At 39.8% G+C, this 24,737-nt stretch overlaps 1 protein-coding gene across 2 annotated transcripts; it reads right to left on the bottom strand.

Annotated features, from left to right (window-relative positions):
* Positions 1-4,414: 4,414 nt before the first annotated feature.
* Positions 4,415-23,392, bottom strand: nr5a1b (nuclear receptor subfamily 5, group A, member 1b). 2 transcript variants are annotated; one of them, XM_035760998.2, is made up of 7 exons: positions 23,240-23,392; positions 21,595-21,713; positions 21,194-21,335; positions 19,635-20,317; positions 12,410-12,529; positions 11,572-11,719; positions 4,415-7,709 (listed from the first exon to the last, which is right to left on the bottom strand). In XM_035760998.2, exons 2-7 carry the CDS (start codon positions 21,694-21,696, stop codon positions 7,456-7,458), a joined length of 1,449 nt encoding a protein of 482 aa, XP_035616891.1. In that variant the 5' UTR covers positions 21,697-21,713; positions 23,240-23,392; the 3' UTR covers positions 4,415-7,455. The 2 variants fall into 2 exon arrangements, with proteins under 2 accessions (XP_035616891.1, XP_035616892.1); XM_035760999.2 differs by lacking the exon at positions 23,240-23,392 and adding an exon at positions 22,322-22,579.
* Positions 23,393-24,737: the final 1,345 nt, after the last annotated feature.

Raw genomic sequence — 24,737 nt, 5'->3', positions numbered from 1 at the left:
CCACCGTGTCTTTGTGAGATGCAGAGTAGGTGAACTAATGATCTCTGCATGTGTGCTTCTTACCGTGAAACATGGAGGAAGAGGTGTGATGGTGTGGGGCTGCTTTGCTGGTGACACTGTCAGTGATTTATTTAGAATTTAAGGCACACTTAACCAGCATGGCTACCACAGCATTCTACAGCGATACGCCATCCCATCTGGTTTGGGCTTAGTGGGACTATAATTTGTTTTTCAACAGGACAATGGCCCAACACAACTCCAGGCTGTGTAAGGGCTATTTGACCAAAAATGAGAGTGATGGAGTGCTGCATCAGATGACCTGGCCTCCACAATCACCTGACCTCAACGGTTAGAAAAGCCAGGTGAAGCTGTTTGAATAGAATGCCTTGACCACTATTATTCTACAATGTAGAAAATAGTAAAAATTAAGAAAAACTCTTGAATGAGTAGGAGTGTCCACACTTTTGACTGGTGCTGTATATGTTTTAAATGCTTCTAAAAGTATGGTAAATGTGTACATTTTCCTGTTAAAAATATATTGTTCAAAACAAGCTGTTCAGTTACTTACTACTCTGCCCCACAGTGACTGCCAGCAGCAGCAGCTCTGTGCAAAGCATGGGAAATATAATTGTTTCCTCTCATGTTGTTCATCAGGTTCTTCTGTAGGTGACAGGGCGACATGTTGTGGGGGCTAAACCTTAATAAAAACCGAGTGTATCACAAAGCCAGCTACAGTAATTCTGAGAAACATTGAGACATAGTTTGGTAGATTTTTAGTCAAATCAACCAGTTATTTACCTTTGAAAAGCAGCTTAGCTGGTAGCTTGCTAGATAGTTAGCTCCCATGCAAATTTCAAGTATTTATAAACTAATATCTGACTAACTCGGAAATATGAAGTTGTTTCAGCAAGAAAGTTAACTGGCTAGCGCATCATGCTTTTTGACATTATGTCAGTTGCTTGCTGCGTTCTCCCTGGTGCACTTGTTCGTTCGTAACGTGAGCTGGCTGCTCATTCTAAATAGTATTTGAAAAAAAAACATATTTTGCCTTTATTTATTTAGGCACGTCAGTTAAGAACAAATTCTTATTTACAATGACAGCCTACCCTGGCCAAACCCAGATGACGCTGGGCCAATTGTGTGCCGCCCTATGGGACTCACAATCACAGCCAGATGTGATTCAACCTGGATTCAAACCAGCAGCAGCTACTCTTCCTGGGGTCCAGCAAAATTAAGGCAGTTTATACAATTTTAAAACATTACAATACATATCAGTATAATCTAATCTGTATAATCATATAAATATAATATAATCTGTTCAAAACAGTGAAAGCATACGCAGGCCAGCATCCCGGAATCGTGCATTCACTGTTGACATTGACTGGTGTTTTGCGGGTACTATTTAATGAAGCTGCCAGCTGCCAGTTGAGAAGGCGTCTGTTTCTCAAACTAGACACGCTAACATACTTGTCCCCTTGCTCAGTTGTGCACCGGGGCCTCCCACTTCTCTTTCTATTCTGGTTATAGCCAGTTTGCGCTGTTCTGTGAAAGGAGTAGTACACAGCGTTGTACGAGATCTCCAGTTTCTTGGCAATTTCTCGCATGGAATAGCCTTAATTTCTCAGAACAAGAATAGACTGATGAGTTTCAGAAGAAAGGTCTTTGTTCCTGGCCATTTTGAGCCTGTAATCGAACCCACAAATGCTGAAGGCCAGTTTTATTGCTTCTTTAATCAGGACAACAGTTTTCAGCTGTGCTAACATAATTGCAAAGGGGTTTTCTAATGATCAATTAGCCTTTTAAAAGTATAAACTTGGATTAGCTAACACAACGTGCCATTATACGCCTATGTAGATATTCCATTAAAATTCAGCCTTTTCAATAGTCATTTACAACATTAACAATGTCTACACTGTATTTCTAATCAATTTAATGTTATTTTAATAGACAAAAAAAATGCTTTTTTTTTCAAAAACAAGGACATTTCTAAGTGACCCCAAACTTTTGAACGCTAGTGTATATCTAATGAGTTTTTAATGGCCTTAATATTGTCCAACTGTTAGCAAGCAATTCTGAATCTTAAAGCTATATATAATGATAACAGACATTGAAAAAGATTCCAAAATAGTTTTAAAAACTCCAACAAAAACCTTCCACAAATTGAAAAAGTCAACAATAAAAAGCCAATACTAAGCGGTAATGAAATCGACAAGGATGTCCATTCACTGCTTACAGCCTTTAGAAAAGTGCAGAAGTTTAGAAAATCAAAAGTTTTTCTGAGCTTTTTCCGACGCACATCATTACATGGCGGCACACGCCTCCCCTTTCATGTCAAACTGCCAATTAATGACTTTGAAGTGGGTCCTTTCAGGCGGCCATGTTGTTTGGCCATGTTGTTGTGTAGACCGGGAGGGGGCCGCAGTGAAAAGGCCCCATTCTCTCTGACGGAGGTAATGCTGTTTTCAGAGCCCCGGAACATCAGCCACTTAAACACCTGCTCCCAGCACAGCTTCCCCCCTTACTCCTCCCCCTCCCTCCCTCCCTCCCTCCCTCCCTCCCTCGTTCTCTCTCTCCCTCCAGTTCACACAGACACAATTACAGAGTGATAAAGGACACTCTCTTCTTAATTGCCTACTGAGTCACTCTCTCTCTTTCCCTCTCTCTCTCGCTCACTCTTTCAGGTACAATATTTGAAGGTTGGCTCAAAGAGAAATATGTTTCTCTTTTTTTTCTTCTCACCCAGGTTCTTCTACCTTTTAATTTTGTGTCTTTCTAAAAGGGCCCCATCTGTGCCGATTCTTGTCAATGCACTTGTGTCGTGTGTTTGTTTGGAGGGAGGTATGCAATATGTTGTATTTTACCTTATTTTCACACGCACATATGCACACACAAACACATATGTACGGCACAACACACTACTAGACATGAGTCTGGGCTCACCTTTTGTTTGGGAAGCCAATGTTCCCAGAGGTCCACAGTGTTATGAGGGAAGATGTTTTTCCTGTCAGATACCTGACAATTTACTGTTAAAACGAGAGGCCACCTGGTTCTTTAATTTTAAAAACCTTGATCCCTTCGGTCTCAACGTAGACTTTGATCTGAAGCCATTCTTGTAAATGTTTGTAAGCCTATGTAGCCACAATGTATCTAATATCTTATGTATTATTATTATTATTATTATTATTATTATTATTATGTTATTCATGCTTTTTTTTACATGTTCTATTTATATCTGTAAATCCACCAATGAAATCAAGCTACAGCTGGCCATAAGTACAGACACCTGTGTGTGTCCTTTCAAATGATATAAACTAGTGACCTGCAGTGTTGGTCATTATACCCTCATGAAGACAGCTTGTCTGTCGAAACATTGGCTATTAAATTATTGCATCTGAGCTCCAAAAGTGTGAGGCTCTCCTTTTCTTTCCAAGACAATGTTACAACACCTTTCAGAAAAACAAAAAGAGGACAACGTAGCAGATAGCTGTGAAATTAAGCATCACGCTTCCAACTTTTCAATCCACAGTACTTTTCAGACAACCCCAAGGCAGTACATATAAAGCCAGATTTCTGTTGTACCAGTACTTTTTTTAGATGGGAATGTTTGCTATGAACAAGAGAACCAATTAAAAAATTAGAACATTTTACAAACTCTTTTATGAGTGTTGTGATTCTGCATGGGTACTCAAATATATTACATGACCTTATGGCTTTTGGCAACTCACCACAGATGTTCTTTTAAATGTGCCTTTCACTGTGTCTACATTGTGACCAGATTTCCTGGTCCCTCCGTGTACACACATTTTTTGACACAAGTCAATGGTGCCACTTGTCAATGATTTTAGAGGGCAGTATAATGATTATTTAAATGGTTTCACATTGTCCAGATTCGTCTACACAAGATATCTAAACACAATGGGTCCCAGACTACCTCCAGAAGTGGTCAGGAAAATCTGATCACAATCAGATCACAATGCGTCTTTTAATCTGAGCACAAATTAATGGGGACAAGATCAGGACAAAGGACGGAAGTTAGAACCAAAGCTGCATTTAGTATGTTTTTACGTTCTGGAATGTCCAATTGAATGGAAACGGTGCTGTACTGATCGACCAGTTGAAAAATGGGGAGAGATTAGGTTGTGGGCTGGGGAACGCTGTCAGCATGGCCAATGTCCTTTAAATATGTCACTCACTGCTTCAAGCCACACCTCGCCACACCCACCAAATGACAGCACACATACCTCACAGTATTTTCAGAAACGTACAAGAAGGTTTTGGGGAAACATGTCTTCAGTACAAACCGTTCCACAATGTAGCAAACGTTCAAGCAAACTAAACGCACCTCAGGTATAAATGAGGCTGAAGAAACCAATACACAATCCACTTCATCCAAATCAGTTGACATTCTTGCATCCAGTTTTAAATAATTAGCTTTTATTGATTTGAAACAATTACAATTAAGCACAGTCAGAAGGATTAACCAAAATAAACACATCATGTGATTAAATCAAGCTATATAAACAAGTATCAGACAAATGAGGTCACATGATTACATATGTCCAGATCACACAGTGCAAGGCAGTAAATGTCTGCTCCACTTAAAGGAGCAATCAGCAGTTGAAACAATAACAAAGCACTCCATGCCACTGTTTTGGCAAAAAGCTGAGGGAGGGGCTGGAGAAATTGTTACCACTCTCAAATTCATAGACATAGCTATGGATGCAAGGACTAGCCATCCATGGTATGAAAATAAAAGTGTTAACCATGTTTTGAGGCTACACAGTGTTTGTTTACATTTGTTGGCGTAAAGCAAACTTATTTTGAGGTTTTTGATGGGGTATGACAGTGGAACTAAGCTGAAGAGGCATTTATAAGTTACATTCTTCAAGAATCAATGGGTCATATCATGAATGTTTATGTCCGAAAATGGATGTAGCAACTTTAACATAATAAACATTATAAATAATAGAGGAAAGTTCAGCAAGGGAATATAGAGTGTTGGGCCAGGGGCCAGCATCCAGGGGCAATGGGCCAGGGGCCAGGGGCAAGGGGCCAGGGTCCAGGGGCAATGGGCCAGGGGCAATGGGCCAGGGGCAAGGGGCCAGCGTCCAGCGTCCAGGGGCAAGGCCCAAACAGAAAGCATTTATTGGGGAGTGGGAGTGCAAGTTAGTGAAAGACTGAATTTCAATTCCCAAAACAGTAAAAGCATTGCAGAGGCAACTTTTATTGGGAAAATACACATTCAATATGTAGTTGTGGTGATTGTCTTCTGGTATGGATAAACTGTAAATGGTTATTTTCTATCAGGCAAAGATTAAGTCCATTTTAGTAGAGGTCCTTGCCACATCATTAAGGTACTATATTCTAAGAACTCTTACCCACTCAACGGCACAGGTGTGTAAACACACACACACGCACATGCGTGCACACACATGCCATAACTTATACCATTGATATCAAATGTATGTTATGAGTTTCAGGGCTGCATCCAAAACGTTAACCATTCATTAATGGGTACGATTTCATGTCATATACATTCATTACATACTGTATAGTATATACATTTCTCCAGTTAATTTATCACTTACATTGAGCATGTATCTACAGAGAGAGAGAGAGAAAGAAAGAGAGCAAGAGAAAGAGATAAAAATGTTCAGAATGTCTCCAACGACATTCAGTATTCATTTCCACTTTCAATTTACAGTAGTCAACATCGTATTTGTACATTTCGTACAGTAGCTGTTCTCTCTTCATAGCTTTTCGTCACCTGGATGAGTGTGTGTCATTGTCCTCAGTGTGTGTGTGTGTGTGTGTGTTTGTTTGTGTGCAGCCAGGAAGTGGCGAGGGCGTAGGTGTACTACGCTGCATATCTCTTTCATTACGCACCAAACCAACTCCCTGTCGTGTACCACACATACACACTATTTACATGTGTACTCATGTGTCCATGCACATCTACATGTGTCCTTTGACCTTTCCATTGATCTGACTTCATAACCGGGGGTAGCAGGGTCCTTGTTGGCAAATGGGAAACTACAGTGCAAGTCACCTCTATTGAGAATGAAATTGCTTTCTCTCTGCCCTCCTCCAATCTCTCTCTCTCTTTCCCTGTCCTCAGCTCTCTACCCTATTCACTAGTGCACTGATACACACCAAGTCTGTGACAGCTATATTTCTATTACAATATCTCCCTATGGCTTTTACATTTTTCATATTTTTTTTTGTAGGAAACACAAAGATCAGAATTCAAAAGCAACCACACGAGAAAATTTGACTTACGAAATGTTTAAAATACAGACTCATCCGAAGTAAAGTAGAAGAAAAAGCATTGGAAACTGAGAATTGTCAGCTTAGAATATAAATATTAGTCTATATAACAGGGGTCTGAATTTGTAAGGCTATGTGAGCACAGTAGTAAGGTTCAGAGAGACTGCTCGTCGTAGACACGCATCGGGAGCGTTTTTTCTTCTCTCTTTAAACAAAATGCTGTCATTGTGGTTGTGTCAACCTAGCTAGTAGCATTAGCATCTATGCAACATTAGCATACAGCTAACTTTAGATGTGGTATTCCTCTTTTAGGATCCCTTCAGGTAGGTTATACCCAGCTGAAATGTATGTCTTTAGTTGTTTAGTGATTGTCATTAGTTAATTAACTGTGATATTACATAATGAGTAAACCAGTATGAATTTTAATTACAAGTTAATTAACAAGTAACTAATTAGCATGTCTTTAGCATAAGATCGTTTTTTGGAACTTGATATGGAATTATTCAGAATGAATCAGTTCTCTGTATGCAATGTAAATCAATACAGTGCATCTCTGTTCAACAACTCTAGTGCATCATTGCCTGAATATGAACTGCAGATGAATCAGGTCTCTGACAATCGTTTTCCTTGAATGACTCTTAGAATGACTACGTCCTGCACAGTGAATCATCATCTTCAAATGTAAATCACATTTCAATCTCTGAAGGGTGAGTGAATCAACTCAGTGCATTTCTCTACAACTGAATCACTCTTGGTGATGAATTGAATTAACCCAGTCCAGGTTTCGGGCATACTGTAGTTGGATCTGAGGTCTGGAATGGCTGAGACCGGGACCTCAGTAATTGGCACTTTAGGGGCAAGAAGGGTGATCTCTCTCTCTCTCTCTCTCTCTCTCTCTCTCTCTCTCTCTCTCTCTCTCTCGCTCGCTCTCTCTCTCTCTCTCTCTCTCTCTCTCTCTCTCTCTCTCTCTCTCTCTCTCTCTCTCTCTCTCTCTCTCTCTCTCTCTCTCTCTCTCTCTCTCTCTCTCTCTCTCTCTCTCTCTCTCTCTCTCTCTCTCTCTCTCTCTCTCTCTCTCTCTCTCTCTCTCTCTCTCTCTCTCTCTCTCTCTCTCTCACATGTAGACACCCACACACACCTCCTCTCTTCCCTCTTGTCAAAAACACTAACACACACAAACGTGTGCCCTCCTCAAGCGCACGCCCTCTTGGCGTGCAGCATCTCGATGAGCAGGTTGTTGCAGGGCACCTCTCCGCTCAGGTGCTTGTAGCAGAGGTAGTCCTCGGCCTGTGCCGACAAGGCCTTGAGCTCAGGCAGGCGCATCAGCAGCCGGCTGAACTTGTCCTGGTGCTGGGGGTAAGCACACATGGTGTACTCCAGCAGAGCCCCGTTCACCTGCTCCTGGACGCCCTCCACGAATGCCTGGCTCTCCAGTAGCTTCACATCTGAGGGGAGAAGAGACAGAAAGTTTTTTTTTTTTTACCCTAAACGCACAATTTGTAACTTTAAGTGCTGCTCTTGAACGTGTTTGAAAATGACATATTGTGACTTATATTAATATTGTGACTTGAGGTGGCATGTGGAAGCATGACAAACAGTGGCCATCAATCCTTTGATTGAAACCCAGCCATTATCTTAGTGAAAACATGGATCCAACTGTGCATGTCTGCCTGTCAGTCTTTCTTTGTTTCTGTGCATGCTCGAGAGTATCTCAAGCATTTCCATGACGATGTGCACCCAGCACAAGGATATGTTGTAGTATAGAGATACTAGCTAACATAAGTCTGTTTACGTGGGCTGTTATGTATAGAAGCACACACGAGCATAGCTCCAGCACTAGCTTGGCTAAGAGAGGGACAACAGCTTGCCGTCTTCCCAGATGAGGCTCCTTTCCTGGGGTTCAGCATGAGAGCACCTTGGGGGGAGCCCCTCACAATTGAATCAAACGTTGTCGATAATATTTTCAATACGGCTCAAAGGTGAAGCAAAAATTGCCCCTACAAATATTACCGAATTGCCTGAGGAAGAAAGAGATGAACGAATGACGACACACAGAGAGAGATGAGAGAGTGAGCGAGCGAGGGAGATGGAGAGAGAGAGAGGGAGGCAGAAAACAGACATAAGCCACTCAGAACCCACACAAAGATCCACACTCTGCGCAAACGCCGGGGCCCTCTCAAGCACTCTTATTATTAAAAGCAGCTTTTGTTCACGGTGGGCTAGCTCTAAATTGCTACCGCTTAGGGGAATGTAGATGATAAAAGGCCATTTTCCCATCTACCGAGCACAGCGGATTCTGGCCTAGTGTCTGTCTGGAGAAAAACCGATGTGGGGGTCAATCCATTAAGCCTTCTTTGAGCGTGGTGCGCAACAAGGGCGACGCTTGTTGCCTTTGTAAACATAGCCTATTCAGAGCAGCCTAATTCCAATTAAGCCCATAACCTGTGCAAAGCTCCACTCCATTGAGACGAATCATTTAGCCTCTTAGAGCCATAAAGGGGACAAACTGCCAATATGCTCAAATCCCCCAAATATACACCGACATATTAGCGCGCCATCCTTCTTTTGACAAATGAATTGCTTTGGATCAAACTCAAATCGAAGGAATTGCCAGTTATGTTTCAAAATGTGATGAATGAGGTGAGGTTGAGAAGCCGTTATGGGGCATTTAATTTACAACACCAATTACTTTCATTTAAGCTCATGCTTATTTGATTTCAGTAATTCAACCTAATTTAAGCACATGACCATTTGATTTCACTAATTCTCCAACAGTGCTCATTAAAAACATCTGTAACTCAATTACACCTAACAATTGTACCAAATGAGAGAACAAAAAAATATTGTATGAATTTCACATTTAATAGACCCTTTTCCAGTACACGACACACTGACGTCACGCACAGATGTCCACGACTCGGCGGCAATAAGAAAGCCATCACCATCTTCACCCATTCAACATAGCCTAGATTTACGTTTTTTTATTACTTCTAAACAAAATAAAAATATTTAACTCTCATATGCTTACAATGATATTTTGATTCTTGCTTTAACAGTTGTTAAGATTATATTTGGTTGGAATATTTGCAAAATAACTATTTTGGATGCAGCAGTTGGTAGCTAGAATGCTAACACTCATTGATATAGGCAGTGGCAAAAGCTAGCCAAAGAGACATTTTACAGATTGAAATATAAGTGCTTTTTTAAGTGTAATGCAGTTGATATGCGAAGAGGACTAGCATCATATTAAGCTGGACTTTCATACGAGCCTTAAAATCCCATTTTAATCCAAAAGTAGTATGAAATGCACTCATAAGCAACATGTAAATACAGGCTTTTTTTGCTTGCGTTCTGTAAGAACTCGTTCTGCCACCAACTTGCGCGCATCGCCCTCGTGCGGCAATGTTTGCAAACACAGAAAGGGGTCTATATGACTGTGCCAAGAGACATACAGTAAACAAGAGCCACCATGGGAATCCCAGAGAATTTCTTATTATTGTTTCAAAGTGTATTGAAACTTTGTGAAGATGCACTTTAAACCAGGTTGGACTTGACACTACTTATTGGTCCACGGATGGTGAATATTGAGTTAATATGTCTTCAGAAAGTATTCACACCTCTGGACTTCTCCCACATTTTGTTGTGTTACAGCCTGAATTTGAAGTGGATTGAGATTTTTTGTCACTGACTTACTTACACACGACACCCCAGAATGTCAAAGTGGAATTGTGTTATTATAATAGTTTATTTAGTTAATTAAAAATGAAAAGCCGAAATGTCTTGGGTCAATAAATATTCAAGCCCTTTGTTATGGCTAAATAAGTTCAGGGGTCAAAATGTGCTTAACAAGAGACATAAATTGCATGGACTCTGTGTGCAATAATAGTGTTTAACATGATTTATGAATGACTATCTCATCTCTGTACCCCAAACATACAATTATCTGTAAGGTCCCTCAGTAGAGCAGTGAATTTCAAACACAGATTCAACCACAAAGAACTTGGAGGTTTTTCCAATGACTCGCAAAAGGGCACCTATTTGTAGATGAGTCAAAATGTTAAAAAGGCAGGCATTGAATATCCGTTTGATAATGAGTAAGGTATTAATTAGACTTTGGATGGTGTATCAAAACACCCAGTCAATACAAAGATACAGGCGTCCTTCTTAACTCAGTTGCCAGAGAAAAAGGAAAACGCTCAGGGATTTCACCACGAGGCCAGTGTTGACTTTAAAACAGTTAGAGTTTAATGTCTCTAATAGCAGAAAACATAGGGTGGATCATCAACATTGTTATTACTCAACAATTACTCACCTAAATGACAGAGGTAAAAGAAGGAAGCCTGTACAGAATAAAGAATATTCCAAAACATGCATCCCGTTTGCAACAAGTCACTAAATTAATACTGCATAAAAACGTGGCAAAGCAATTCACTTTTTGTCCTAAATATAGTGTTATGTTTGGGGTAAATCCAATACAACACATTACTGAGTACGACTCTCCATATTTTCAAGCATAGTGGTGGCTGCAACATGTTGTGGGTATGCTTGTAATTGTTCAGGTCTGGGGAGGTTTTCAGGATAAAAAAATAAACGGAATGGAGCTAAGCACAGGCAAAATCCAAGAAGAAAACCTGGTTTAGTCTGCTTTCCACCAGCCACTGGGAGATGAATTCACCTTTCAGCAGGACGTTTAATTAAAACTCAAAGCAAAATCTACACTGGAGTTGCTTACCAAGAACACAATAAATGTTCCTGAGTGGCTGAGTTACAGTTTTGACTTAAATATACTTGAAAATCTATGGTAAGACCTGAAAATGGTTGAGTAGCAATTATCAACAACCAATTTGACACAGCTTGAACATTTTTTAAAAGAATAATGGGCAAATATTGCAATCCAGGTGTGGAAAGCTCTTAGAGACCTACCCAGAAAGGGGTGTGAATGAGTTATTTTTGTATTTCATTTTTAATAAATAAATATGAAGAATGGTCCATGCTATCCACGTTCCTTGGGACTTCCCAACACTGACGTTATCCCATTGAAGATTACATTTAAAATGGTTAAGGTTAAGTTTTAGAGTTGGGATGTCCCAATGATCCTGATAGCACTAACCTATGGAGAACCCATGGCTGATCTCGCAGGGGTCGAAGAGGACAAGGAACTTAATGGCGATTGGTCCACAGACCTTAATATAAAGTTAACATTTTCAACCATATTTTCAACCCTTAATTAGGAGAGAATGATTTGTTATGGGGATATCCAGCTCCCCATGGTGGTCCCCTGTACATGCAATTGAATCTCCCACTCACCGGGGTTGAAGAGGATGAGGAATTTGAAGCAGGCAATTTCTCTGCGGTCCGCCTGTAGGGTCTGTAGTTTCTCAACTAGCTCCTGTCCTCTCTGCACCAGGCTTGTGAGAGTGGCTCCTGCCTGGGATGCTATGGACGCCAGCTCCACCTAGACCACAACATACAAATGCATGAGTTTCAACATAGGAACTTTCCTCAATTAGTTTTAGCTCTGGTCTCATTAAAGGTACTCAGTGTTATGCGTTTACCATGAGGAGAAGTGTGACTGACTTCCAACTTCTGTGCTTGTGTGCGTGCATGTGTGATGATGATGCTTGTGTGATGATGATGCATGTGTGATGATGATGCATGTGTGATGATGATGCATGTGTGATGATGATGCATGTGTGATGATGATGCATGTGTGATGATGATGCATGTGTGATGATGATGCATGTGTGATGATGATGCATGTGTGATGATGATGCATGTGTGATGATGATGCATGTGTGATGATGATGCATGTGTGATGATGATGCATGTGTGATGATGATGCTTGTGTGATGATGATGCATGTGTGATGATGATGCTTGTGTGATGATGATGCATGTGTGATGATGATGCTTGTGTGATGATGCTTGTGTGATGATGATGCATGTGTGATGATGATGCATGTGTGATGATGATGCTTGTGTGATGATGCTTGTGTGATGATGATGCATGTGTGATGATGATGCATGTGTGATGATGATGCATGTGTGATGATGATGCTTGTGTGATGATGATGCATGTGTGATGATGAAGCATGTGTGATGATGATGCTTGTGTGATGATGATGCTTGGTGATCATTGCACTCACCTCCTGCCCTGTGACCAGTAGCACGCTGCCCTCCTTGCCGTGTTGGACTTGCCTGGAGATGAAGTCCAACACCAGCAGCTCGCTCCAGCAGTTGTGAAGCAGCTTCATCTGATCTCCTACCTGATAGAAGACAGAAGGAATCCATTCAAACACACATATTTGGGGTGTGTTCCAAATACACAGATTCCCATGCTTTTGAATTCCCATGGCTTTGCTACATAACAAGGTAACAGACTTAAAATGGTTTGGTTAAAATGACAACACCCAAGGTAAGTAAAAACATTTGCTAAACTAAAGTGAACCATCCCGTTAACTATAAATTAACTTAATGTGGTTAACCAGAAGTAGTAGTAATGCACCATTACAGATAGGGGCAAACAGTTGTAATGAAAGCCCATGGCCAGACTGATGTTGTGAAGTGAAACAGAGAAAATTCAGATGAGTTCCAAGGCTACATAAAAAGGTTAACCAAACAATGGTGGGTGCATTCACAGTAAACATGGGGGCAGTGTCACTTTATAAAATACAATGTATACAGTATAATCCAGAGAACCTTTCTGATATGACAAAAGAATATTGTAGTCTGCTTTTTGTGGCATAGTCAAGCTATGGATTATGAATGATCCATTATCCGTTATCCACTATCCATTTCCTGAGTAGAAGTTGCATTTTGGGTAAATGTCACAAACAACTACAAACCCAGAGAACAGCAACACTGTACAGACAAAATCAATATTCATTGCAATACAGCTTAACAACCAGCCTATCTCATCACATGACGTGAGTGCGAGCATGCTTGTTTGACAAACGTCGACATTCTTTGAATATCAGTTGTCAACCATTTTATGGAAATTCACAAGCCATGGACAAAAGCATGTCAACATCACCAAAGATACCTAGATATAGTATATGAACAGAGACCCATCAAGACATGGCCCCATTTAGTCTGGATGTTCTGTTGCCATGGCAAATGGATGCTATTAACCACAAAGTCGAGCTCTGTCACCACGAGGTCAGTTTTTCATTTATTTGCTGTAGCACAGCGAGTTCTTTAACACAAATACCAGACCGGATTCAATACACACTTCAGGAATTGCACAACAAACCATTGACACACAGCAATGTGAATGCAACAGAATATGTTGGGGTTTTTCATTGGGAATACAGTGCACACCATAAAGACTGTGCCATCCTACTGCTATTCCCCCATCTGCACCTATTGAAAATGTCAAGTACCTCAGAATTTTGATGGATTTTCTTTCTTCTCTCTCCATCTCCCAGCTCTCACTCGCCCATGGGTGAGTCTGTGAACTATTTCTAACAGTCAATGGTGAATACCACTCTAGCATTTAATATGAAGTGTATACTGCCTATTGTACAACCATTGAGGTTCCGGTTTAGGTAAAAGTATTGTGAGTGTGGAAAAAAAGATAGTCTGAATTCATGAAAGTGATTATTTTGTACTATTAACCAACATACTGAACAACATGTTTTATATTTTTGTCTTGATACACAGCGAAACTAGAGCAGCTGTTATGAGTGCATATGGTGCAATGCTAATGTCCACCTGGCTCATTCTATTGCTATAGCATGCCATGCTAGCAAGTGATTACACCTGGTAAATGAGGTAGAAGTTCCTTCCGGAAGCCATTGTACTGTGAGGGGATTGACACACACCTGTCCAACACAGACGTAGACACAAAGACCTGGAAACTACCCATCAACACGTGGTGAAGAGAGTCAATAAGCTTATGTATGCCACATCCACCATCCCACACAAACACACACATACCACACAACCCAGCTTAGTACTGGCATGAAAAACACATGGTAACCCATCTCCAGATATTGCCGTTTGTTACCAGCATAGCACCAGCATAGCACTGTTGAGTAAATTTGCATGCACACTAATAATTCTATATTAAACTGATTATGGGAGTAGGGTAAGTATGGCATTGGTCATGTAAACACCTTACTCTGATTATCTTAATGGTCGTTAAGGTCTTAATCGAAGTAAGCATACGTCGACTAAAACACCTAGATTTTTTAGCAATATTTTGATTTATTAGGACATGTAAACAGCAGTGTATTTGTTCCAGCATGAGCAGCGCAAGCCTCTCGCTTTAGTGAAGTGAGTTCGGAAAATGGAAAGGTATGCATCTTAGAAATAGTTTTCACATTTAAACTCTATATGTCTGAACTCAGATTCAAATAGGCTTCATATTTATAATACTATTATAATATGGTTAAATATGAATATAATAATATGTGGTAGAACGTTTATTTTGATTGCCATTTTTGGCATTTATCAAAGTCCTATCAGGTAGCCTGATTTCAAATGTGTCCACGTAAACAGGATTATTCTGGGAATTTTTCTTGTTGCAAAACATGTAAATGTTTAAATCAAATTATTATATTAATCTTACTATCCACAATAATCATAGTAAAATGGGGCGGCAGGTAGCCTAGTGGTTAGAGTGTTGGACTAGTAACCGGAAGGTTGCAAGATCTAATAAGGTAAAAATCTGTCGTTCTGCCCCTGAACAAGGCAGTTAACCCACTGTTCCTAAGCTGTCGTCGAAAAATAAGAATTTTATCTTAACTGACTTACCTAGTTAAATAAAGGTTTAAAAAATGTGCATGTAAACATACTTATTGACTGGAAGGAATATAATGTATTTCAATGCATTTTAGTATGATAATTGCAATTTCAATCATTTGAAATATCTCCTTTTGTGTGTGTGCATGTGTAAAGCTACTGGAGCTGTTGCCAGATCATTTTATGTTAATTCCTCTCCCATAACCTGCCTCCAACGTCGTTTTAGAGAAGGCGTATTTCTGTCTGTAATGAAGCCCTTTTGTGGGGGAAAACTCATTTGGATTGGCTGGGCCTGGCTCCCCAGTGGGTGGGCCTGGCTCCCCAGTGGGTGGGCCTTTGCCCTCCCAGGCCCACCCATGACTGCAACCCTGCCCAGTCATGTGAAATCAATAGATTAGGGCCTAATTTATTTATTTAAATTGACTGATTTCCTTATATGAACTGTAACTCAGTAAAATCTTAGAAATTGTTGCATGTTGAATTTATAGTTTTGTTCAGTATATTAAATAGTGATTATGTATTATATAGTATAGTGATTATGTATTATATAGTATAGTGATTGGATAACAAATATCACAATTAAAATTATTTATTAGACATATATGATGACAATCAGATAATATGTATATCACACAGCTTATTTAGTAGCTTTCTCTCATCTTAGATCAAACAAACTTTCAGGAGTCTAGCTGTAGACGGATAAGAAGAAGACGCCAATTAATGGTCACTTTTAAAAACACTGATATAGATTTTGTAACGATTTGACTATGCAGAAAGCTGTAAAAATCTCAAATAAAACTTGATCTTTTAGAAATACTGTCTATCCCTCCACATGGAAAACCCAAACACATTAACTAAACACTCTGGAGTACACATTCCACTCTTATCTACTGCAAGGAATGCCTTCAGTACCGGCAAACATAACTGGGGACTTCTTGGCAAATAGTCCTGTTATTCATAGTCAACTGGTTTTATGTCTTAGTGCTCCTCCTACAGAAAGTGAAAGCTGACTTTGGCTCGTAGGTTCTTGTGGCGAAGCTTTTCACATTACACGAAGGTAGTTTGTGCTACTCCTCTTATTTAGTGTTATTTACTCTGTATATACTGTATCTACTATATGATACAGGACAACAAAGGCAAAGGGTATTATATATAAATGAATCTAAAACAATGTAATGTGTTATAAATTGAATACAGCATTATAATTGCTATTGTCTGCCTCAGCCGTGAAAGTAAATCCATACCATACCAAAATGTTTAACTGACCTTAAGAACAATAAGTCACACTAAACTGTTAACTATTCAAGTATTAATAAACACCCAGACCCTGAAAAATAAAACATTTAATCTATCAGCCTTTGTACTGCTCTAAACCTTAACAAACCAAACAATGCTTCCATTGTGGTGAAAATATTGAAAGTAGGGACATGGTTTTGCTTTATACAGCACTGTAAGAGGGTCCATTTCCTTTACATCAGCATAAAACTCAAGTGTTTTATTTTAGGAGAGATGAACGCCGACCTCGACCTAACCAGGTTAAATCACTGCAAGTACGCTATTACCATTCATCACTATCACACACACACACGCTCCCACACACTGGCACTCACACACACACACAAATAAAATATCCTCCCTAACTCACTCTAAATTAGTTCAGTCAACATCACCGTGAACCTTGGGAGAAGGATAATAAGCAGATTGAGGCATAATTCAATCATTTGAAATAAAATGCTGCTTTATAAAAGATCTCTCAAAGATCTCTTCTCCTGACAACACTGTTCCATTCTGCCTCTCAGGATGGCCAAGAAGGGTCGACTTCATAAAATCTCTTCCAGATAGGAATGGATGAAGGTCAGACTGAAATGAATAGCGTTGGGTGACATACGGAACCACAGTGAAGAGATTGCCCTTTCCTGGCTCCTCTCCTCAATGTGTGAACCGAATGGCAGCGATGTGCGCCCACACAGTCAGTCCCTGCTGCAACTAGCATGCACCCGGTGCTCAAGTAGCTACAACGTGTCAGAGCATCTGTTTGTTCACCGCTGATAGTCGGTAGCCCGAGTCACGCCTGACCAGAATGGGTCTTGAGGAGAGCATTGCGGGAGGGCAGCGGTTGAAGCTAAGTCAATTAGCCGTTCACCTCATGGTAGCATTACACAGAGCGAAAATCGATGGATTAGCAAGTTAGCTTGAATAAACACTCACAAATGGTGTACTACAATTCAATGGTGTGTAAAGAATTCTAAAGTGGGATATGACTTATTAAGGTCAATTATAGTATGCCCATTATGAGGTTGTGTGGAGTTATTTCAGAATATATAGTAAAGTTCAGACCTTTCTCATAATGTCACTACTCTATGTCACCATAGTGACATACACTACCATTCAAAAGTTTGGGGTCACTTAGAAATGTCCTTGTTTTTGAAAGAAACGCAATTTTTTGTCCATTAAAAAATAACATCAAATTGATCAGCAATACAGTGTAGACATTGTTAATGTTGTAAATGACTATTGTAGCTGGAAACGGCATATTATAGAATATCTACATAGGCGTACATAGGCCCATTATCAGCAACCATCACTCCTGTGTTCCAATGGCACGTTGTGTTAACTAATTCAAGTTTATAATTTTAAAAGGCTAATTGATCATTAGAACACCCTTTTGCAATTATGTTAGCACAGCTGAAAACTGTTGTCTGATTAAAGAAGCATTAAAACTGTCCTTCTTTAGACTAGTTGAGTATCTGGAGCATCAGCATTTTGTGGGTTCGATTACAGGCCCAAAATGTCCAGAAACAAAGATCTTTCTTCTGAAACTCGTCAGTCTATTCTTGTTCTGACAAATTAAGGCTATTCCATTCGAAAGATTGCCAAGAAACTGAAGATCTCGTACAACGCTGTGTACTACTCCCTTCACAGAACAGCGCAAACTGGCTCTGACCAGAATAGACAGAGGAGTGGGAGGCCCCGGTGCACAACTGAGCAAGAGGACAAGTACATTAGAGTGTCTCGTTTGAGAAACAGACACCTCACACGTCCTCAACTGGCAGCTTCATTAAATAGTACCTGCAAAACACCAGCCTAAATGTCAACAGTGATGAGGCGACTCCGGGATGCTGGCCTTCTAGGTAGTTGCAAAGAAAAAGCTGTCTCTCAGACCGGCCAATAAAAATAAAAGATTAAGATGGACAAAAGAACACAGACACTGGACAGAGGAACTCTGCCTAAAAGGCCAGTCTCAAAGTATTTGGTTTCAAAAGACCAATTTCATATATTGTGCAAACTTCATAATTTTCTTGTTATTTTAAATTACAGATAGCCAGTGTTTAGAGCCCGCCAGAACAGAGGTAGTAGGGATGATCAGGGATGTTCTCTTGGTACAATGGTACAATGGTTAAAATGGTTAAAAGTCACTATTAAAAGTCACTACAATGGTTAAAAGTCACTATTAAAAGTCACTACAATGGTTACAATGGTTAAAAGTCACTATTAAAAGTCACTACAATGGTTAAAAGTCACTGTTAAAAGTCACTACAATGGTTCAAATGGTTAAAAGTCACTATTAAAAGTCACTACAATGGTTAAAAGTCACTATTAAAAGTCACTACAATGGTTAAAATGGTTAAAAGTCACTATTAAAAGTCACTACAATGGTTAAAAGTCACTATTTTTTTTACATATTCATTGGAGACCGTGTTACACAGTTACATGTAGGTGGCTACTGTAATGCTAAGGCTAACTTGTTGATGCTGCTTGGTGGAATACCCCCTGGGCTGTGTGTGTTGAAAAAAAAAGCCATCACTCTGCTCTCTCAATTTTCATGGATACGGATGTGCTTCCTTGATTCCACCTGTCATCGTCTTTTCATCATGGTGGACACTTCTGCAGTAGGAAGTCCCAGACAAACAGCAGAATAATGTGTGAGAGATGTGTGCATGGCTGTCCATGCGTAAAATGGTCAATGTTGACAGTGTATGTGTGTGTATGTGTGTGTATGTGCAAATGTGGGTGCGCTTGTGTGTATCCCAATGTTATTGCATTGGCGATTTCCACTCAGTTCAGGAATTGGTTATCATTTTCATTGTTGAGTTTTTCCCAATTCATCACTTGAATTTCAATTCACATCCTGATATAGGGAACTCACCGCAATAAACAAAAACTGATACAATAACATATGTCATATGGGAAAATATAACATTATGTATCCTCCATGTTGTGATTCTCACAGGCCCCACTCAGGCAAATAACAAATATTAGACTACGGGCTCCGGACAATTTGAAACCTTTAAACCAGAAAGGGCTTCTGTCAGCCTTAACTGTACAAAAGGTCTTACCTGTAAGCCTGACGAAGACCTTTGTGGTTGAAACATTGCTAATAAAACGTCAGGAGCATCAAAACAGTTGGAAGGTTTTTTTGTGTTAATTTCACGTCATTTTGTACCCTGTGGAGGTTTGTTGGATGTGTACAGCACTTTTGAACTAATAGATAATTTTTTCCTGAAAAAAAGTATAAGGACAGCATATCATCTACAGTCTAAACAATCTCTGAAAAATTTGGAGGTTTCCAAATGATTAACAACTTTGCTTGGTATGACAACAAATGATTGACTCTTGGTTCCCTACCTTGAGCTCCTTGAAGAAGATACAGCTTCGGGCCCACTCCACGATGGAGAAGAGCGTCTGGTCAGCCATGTGACACATTAGGCTGAAGGGGCTGAGTCTCTCCTGACCCTTGCCCCCCTGGCCACTCTGCTCCTGCTGAAGGTGAGCAGCGATCTTACTCTGCACCTGCAGCTCGTCCGGGTCACATCGCAGAAACTCCAGCACCAGCTGAGGCACCCCGGGGACCTGCGGAGAGCCTGGTCCAGAGTATACCTGCTCCGGGTAGGTGTAGCTGCCCACTACCGAGTCTGGGGAGCTTGTGTAGTGGTCCGGGTACTCGGACTTGATCGCCCTGCTGGGGAAGGAGGCGTACTGGTACTGGGGGGGTAAGGGTGCATGGGGGGGGAGTCCAGGCATAGCCATGCCCAGTGAGGGGGGTCCGTAGAGGCTGCGGTCGTAGTCTGTGGGGGCGATGGGGGTCGTGGTGGTGTGAAGAATGCCCTTGGGGAGCGGGTGGAGGCCCGGGAGACTGCCGGTGAAGGTGTAGTCTGTCTGGGTGTCAGGGGACAGCATCGGAGGGGTGGTCTCCATCTTGAGGCCAGTGGCTCGAATCAACGCTTTCTTCTGCTGCTTGAGGGCTCGGTCGCGCTTGTACATGGGGCCAAACTTATTCCGGCCTCCTCGCATGCGATCGGCTCGGACAGCTGATGGAATGAGAGCAAGATCGAACGCCATTACTGTTATTCCATTCATTACTAGCATTCACTATGCAGAGGTTTATGTTAGCGTGTGAGAGTTCTTGGTGTAGCAATCAAAAATGTGAACCAAAAATACACTAATAGAGCAATCTTTTTGTAGATTGAATGTATATATTTGAAGATATGGATTAAATCCATTGTAAAGTACATTTAATTTCCAGGGATAAACAAAAATGTTAGTTCTCATTTTGTTATTATTCTGAATCCCAAAATAACTTTAAAGTGCATTTACAGAGCTTGCATTCAAGCTTGTTGTTTCATAATGATTTAATGACATATGAAGAATAACCTCACCCAAAGCTCTTCTAATTATTCAGTCATATTAGAAAACGTACTGTTCATACACGTTTTATCAAAGGCTACTGAAATAGTTTACCCGGAGGTAGATTTAAAAATATATATATAATTCCATAGCTAATATGCCAATGTTGATACAGCAATTAAAACCCAAACATTGGCAAAAATATATATGCAACAACTGACAAACTATACTTATAATATAGCTCATTTTTCTAACGTTTCATTAATTAGAGACGAATATTTAACGAAATATTTTTGATAATAAGCCTACCAACAGACAGACTATAATGCAGCCTATGGAAGCCTACTGTTGTAAAATAAAATATATCACCAACACAAAGAGATAGATATGCAATTTCATCAGATCTGAATAAATCAGAATAAATCAGAATCAGAATCTGATTTATAGCCCCCCAAAAATATACAACAAGTAGACGTTTAAATATATGAATTTTAAAATCTGACTGCTTGCCATGTTAAACTAAAATAAGAACTAAATTAATCAAATAAAAAGGATCTTACCTTCTAATCGCATTCCAACATTCAGGCATTTCTGAAACCGACAAAATGGACACCGTTTCCTCTGAGTTTTGTCAATTTTACAATCCTGGTTTTCTGCACATGTATACCTCTTATTATTTTGAACCGTTCTTTTGAAGAAACCCTGTGTGAGAGAGAGTTCATATAGACACGCCTATTAACAAAATAGCCAAGTTAAGATCATCATCAATGCTGCAATACAATTAATACAAAAACGAAAATAATATTAATACATCTGAATTAATAAAAACGATAACGAATTTCTTGAGGGATATCATCTTGACGTAAATAAAAATACTCGTATAAAAATAAATGATTGCGTCTTTTACATTTACATTTAAGTCATTTAGCAGACGCTCTTATCCAGAGCTTTTGCAGCCTACCTTACAGCTTTCACACGTCAGTAGTCCATAGTGGTATCCCGACACCTTATCGCCACAAACAGGACATAGCTCTTCCAAATCGACATCATAAGTGTACTCCATTCCGGTCAACGGAACACCTGGGAATGCACATGCCGGTGAGCAACAGGTAGTTTACAAAGAACTCACTGTATTTAAAAATATATATAAACTTTATCTGTATCACCAGTATTCTGTCTTACATGTAGGCCTATCAATTGTGTGTATTTCCACTAATAGGCCTAAATATTGGAAACATTGTCATATTTCATAACAATTAACGGCATTTATTTGCTTGTATTTTGGATGTGTGTAGCCTATGTGCATAAACAAAATTATCGGCAAACATGTAGCCTGTCCTATTTCAGGAGAAAAGGCTAATTAAAACCTGATTACAATCTTTAATAAATCAAAGCGCAGGTATGCATATTCGATAGCAATCTAATATTGTAAGAATGATTTTGTATCCCCAATAATCTGATCCATCAGATTTTGACCATAGGCCTACGAAATTATGCACCGAAATGACGCACATGTAGCAAAGCTACATCATTTATGAACATGCATATTTTCAGATGAGCATCAAAACAAATACTTTACCAGCATTTACATAATTATTTTAAATCACCGCACTAAATTAAAAGTTAATTGTTGAATGATGACATTCGGAAAGCCGCAAAAGTAGTCTACGTAAGCAGGCCATCCATACCTGTTGGATCCCCAGCGTTATATTGGCTAGAACGGTGGTATTCGGTGTCCGTTCTCTTCTTGGCTAGAACGGTAGTAGGCTATTCAGTGTCAGTTTGGATATGCATCCACTGAGAAACGACTTCGAAACACGCGTTGTGGCTCTAACTTTATGAAATGAATAGGCCCACCCCGCAGGAATGATGATGGAGGAAGGAGCAGTGAGCAGCTCCCTACAATAACTGACTTTGCCTGATCGAGACCTACCATGTGCATGCCCACGGACAGACATACCCTCCTCATATTTACAGATTGTGAGGGTGGATCTGATTGGAAGGCATGTCACGCTCGTGAGGTAAGCGACGGGAGACACCTCCTATCTGCTTGGCTAAAGTAGGTCTATAGAGTGACTGACATGTGGAGGGATGACACTCTATAGATAAGTATTATTGGCTTAATAAAAATTATAATGATTTTAGATTATACTTTAATCGTGAGCTAACCAATATCACAAGAACCGTAGGCTACTTATTGATTTTGCCACTAAAATTACTAAAACTAGCATAACCAAAATAGGCCTAATTATATAACGTTATTTGGTAATAGGCCTACTGTCTTTTGTGGCCTCATACTTTGCATGCCAAACCAATCAAATATATACCGTTATATTGCTATCGAATAATATAGGCCTACGATACGAATAAATAATCACTTATCATCCGTCTTTGATTAAATAAAATGTCCAATGTAAATAACAACACGGGACGTATAAAGGGAAGACTATGGGCTGGCAATACAGACCGCGCACTGAACATAATGGGGGATGAAGTAGATCACACCGTGCAGTCCGACCTAACCCATTATTGGAAAAGCGATCCGAAACGGAACCATTATTCAAATGTATTCACCTTGCACATGATTAATAGCTGAAAATACTTACTTGGGAACTTCAGATGGTATATTTACTGATGTTGTTTAGATTTATTCAATAATCATGATATATGTGCTGCTCAGACATGAACAAAACAAACAAAGCAACAACTTTTGGTTTAGAGTTGGATTAAAAATGAGCGGGTGCTCAAGACTCGATAACTACGTTTGTCCTGCTTCTCGGGTTCAGCGTGGATACGTTTTGATTGGACTCGGTGCTCATGTGACATTGACTTTGGATAACGCTTTAGTTTTTTCTTCTTACCGTGACCTCACGGATAATCTTTCAAATGCTGTTAAAAACTGTTTTCACAACTGCAACTTTCTCTATAGCCTATTATTTTAACTGTGATGTGAAATATTACATGGCTAAATAGCCTAAATCCTATTAAATTCAAAGGACTTTCTGTCAAGGGCAGATTGAGAGTGTAATTTATTTTTTAAACTTTCCATAAATTAATTCCATAATCTTCAGTCTTGAATTACAATTAATGTTAGCCTATACCCCAGAATGATAGTAGGCCTAATTATATTATTTTATTGTTGTTGCATATATGAGTACATTTAATACAGGCTAATAAACGGTTGACTGCACATATTATGTCTGACTCTGGCTTTAATCAATAGTCTACGTAGATATACTAGCTCACTCCTTATCATGTATTTATTGTGTCTTTTGTCATAACTTGAGCATGCCTGACTAAGTCCTTGGAAACTGGAACATTTGAGAAATTACATTCACGAAATATTTGCCAGCAATATTATGTACAGCCTCCTCACCTGGAAATTGTAATTTTAGAATATTTCTCATATTAATGGTGACGTTTTTTTTATTGTGTTAAATATAGTCCTCGTAAACTGGAAATCAGCTTCGTGGATGAGCTTAATAATGTCCTTGTGTAAAATCGAATACACATTCAACCATTGTGCATAGCCCACTAGGCCTAAAGACACTAATCCATTAGTATAGCCTATGTGGCCGATATCTCTTTGCAGAGGAGCACAAAATGATTTCGTGAATAATTAAACATATAATGACGAAATAGATGAGACTTGAACAGTGATTTCTTAGCGCTGTCTAGCGTCAACTTGTTACATGGATTTCTCAAGTCACTAACTATAAGAATACTATAATACATTTATTATAAGTTAAACGACAATTTAAAATAGATAGGCTTATAACAACAGCCTAAACATCTCAAGCAGCAAAGTGCACCGTACAATGCCACATTTTAGTGATGGAACGGTATGCGCATCTCAATCTGTTGCTGCACAGATGCATTCATACAATACGAAGAGGCTCCATATGGTAGTATTCCCAGCTCTTTGTACATCACCAACAGAGGCGTGCACCACACACACGCACACACGCACGCGCGCGCGCACGCACCCACCCACACACACCCACCCACACCCACGCACCCACACACCCACACACACACACACACACAAAGTGTAGAATCATGTGCATAAATCAATCAGCCTAGCAGATTGTCCCTAACATTTTT

Source organism: Oncorhynchus keta, chromosome 9 (assembly GCF_023373465.1).
Source record: "Oncorhynchus keta strain PuntledgeMale-10-30-2019 chromosome 9, Oket_V2, whole genome shotgun sequence".
NCBI lineage: Eukaryota > Metazoa > Chordata > Actinopteri > Salmoniformes > Salmonidae > Oncorhynchus > Oncorhynchus keta.
Note: the sequence above shows the minus strand (reverse complement) of the source record. Positions and strands in the feature narration are given on the sequence as shown.

What these genes read in the sequence shown, in the direction of transcription:
- nr5a1b (XM_035760998.2), bottom strand. Translation starts at nt 21,696, where the DNA reads ATGGAGTACACTTATGATGTCGATTTGGAAGAGCTATGTCCTGTTTGT. An exon ending in TGACGTGTGAAAGCTGTAAG is followed by an intron (nt 21,336 to 21,594) that starts GTAGGCTGCAAA and finishes TCTCTCACACAG; the next exon opens with GGTTTCTTCAAAAGAACGGT. An exon ending in TACTGGTCACAGGGCAGGAG is followed by an intron (nt 11,720 to 12,409) that starts GTGAGTGCAATG and finishes GTTGTGGTCTAG; the next exon opens with GTGGAGCTGGCGTCCATAGC.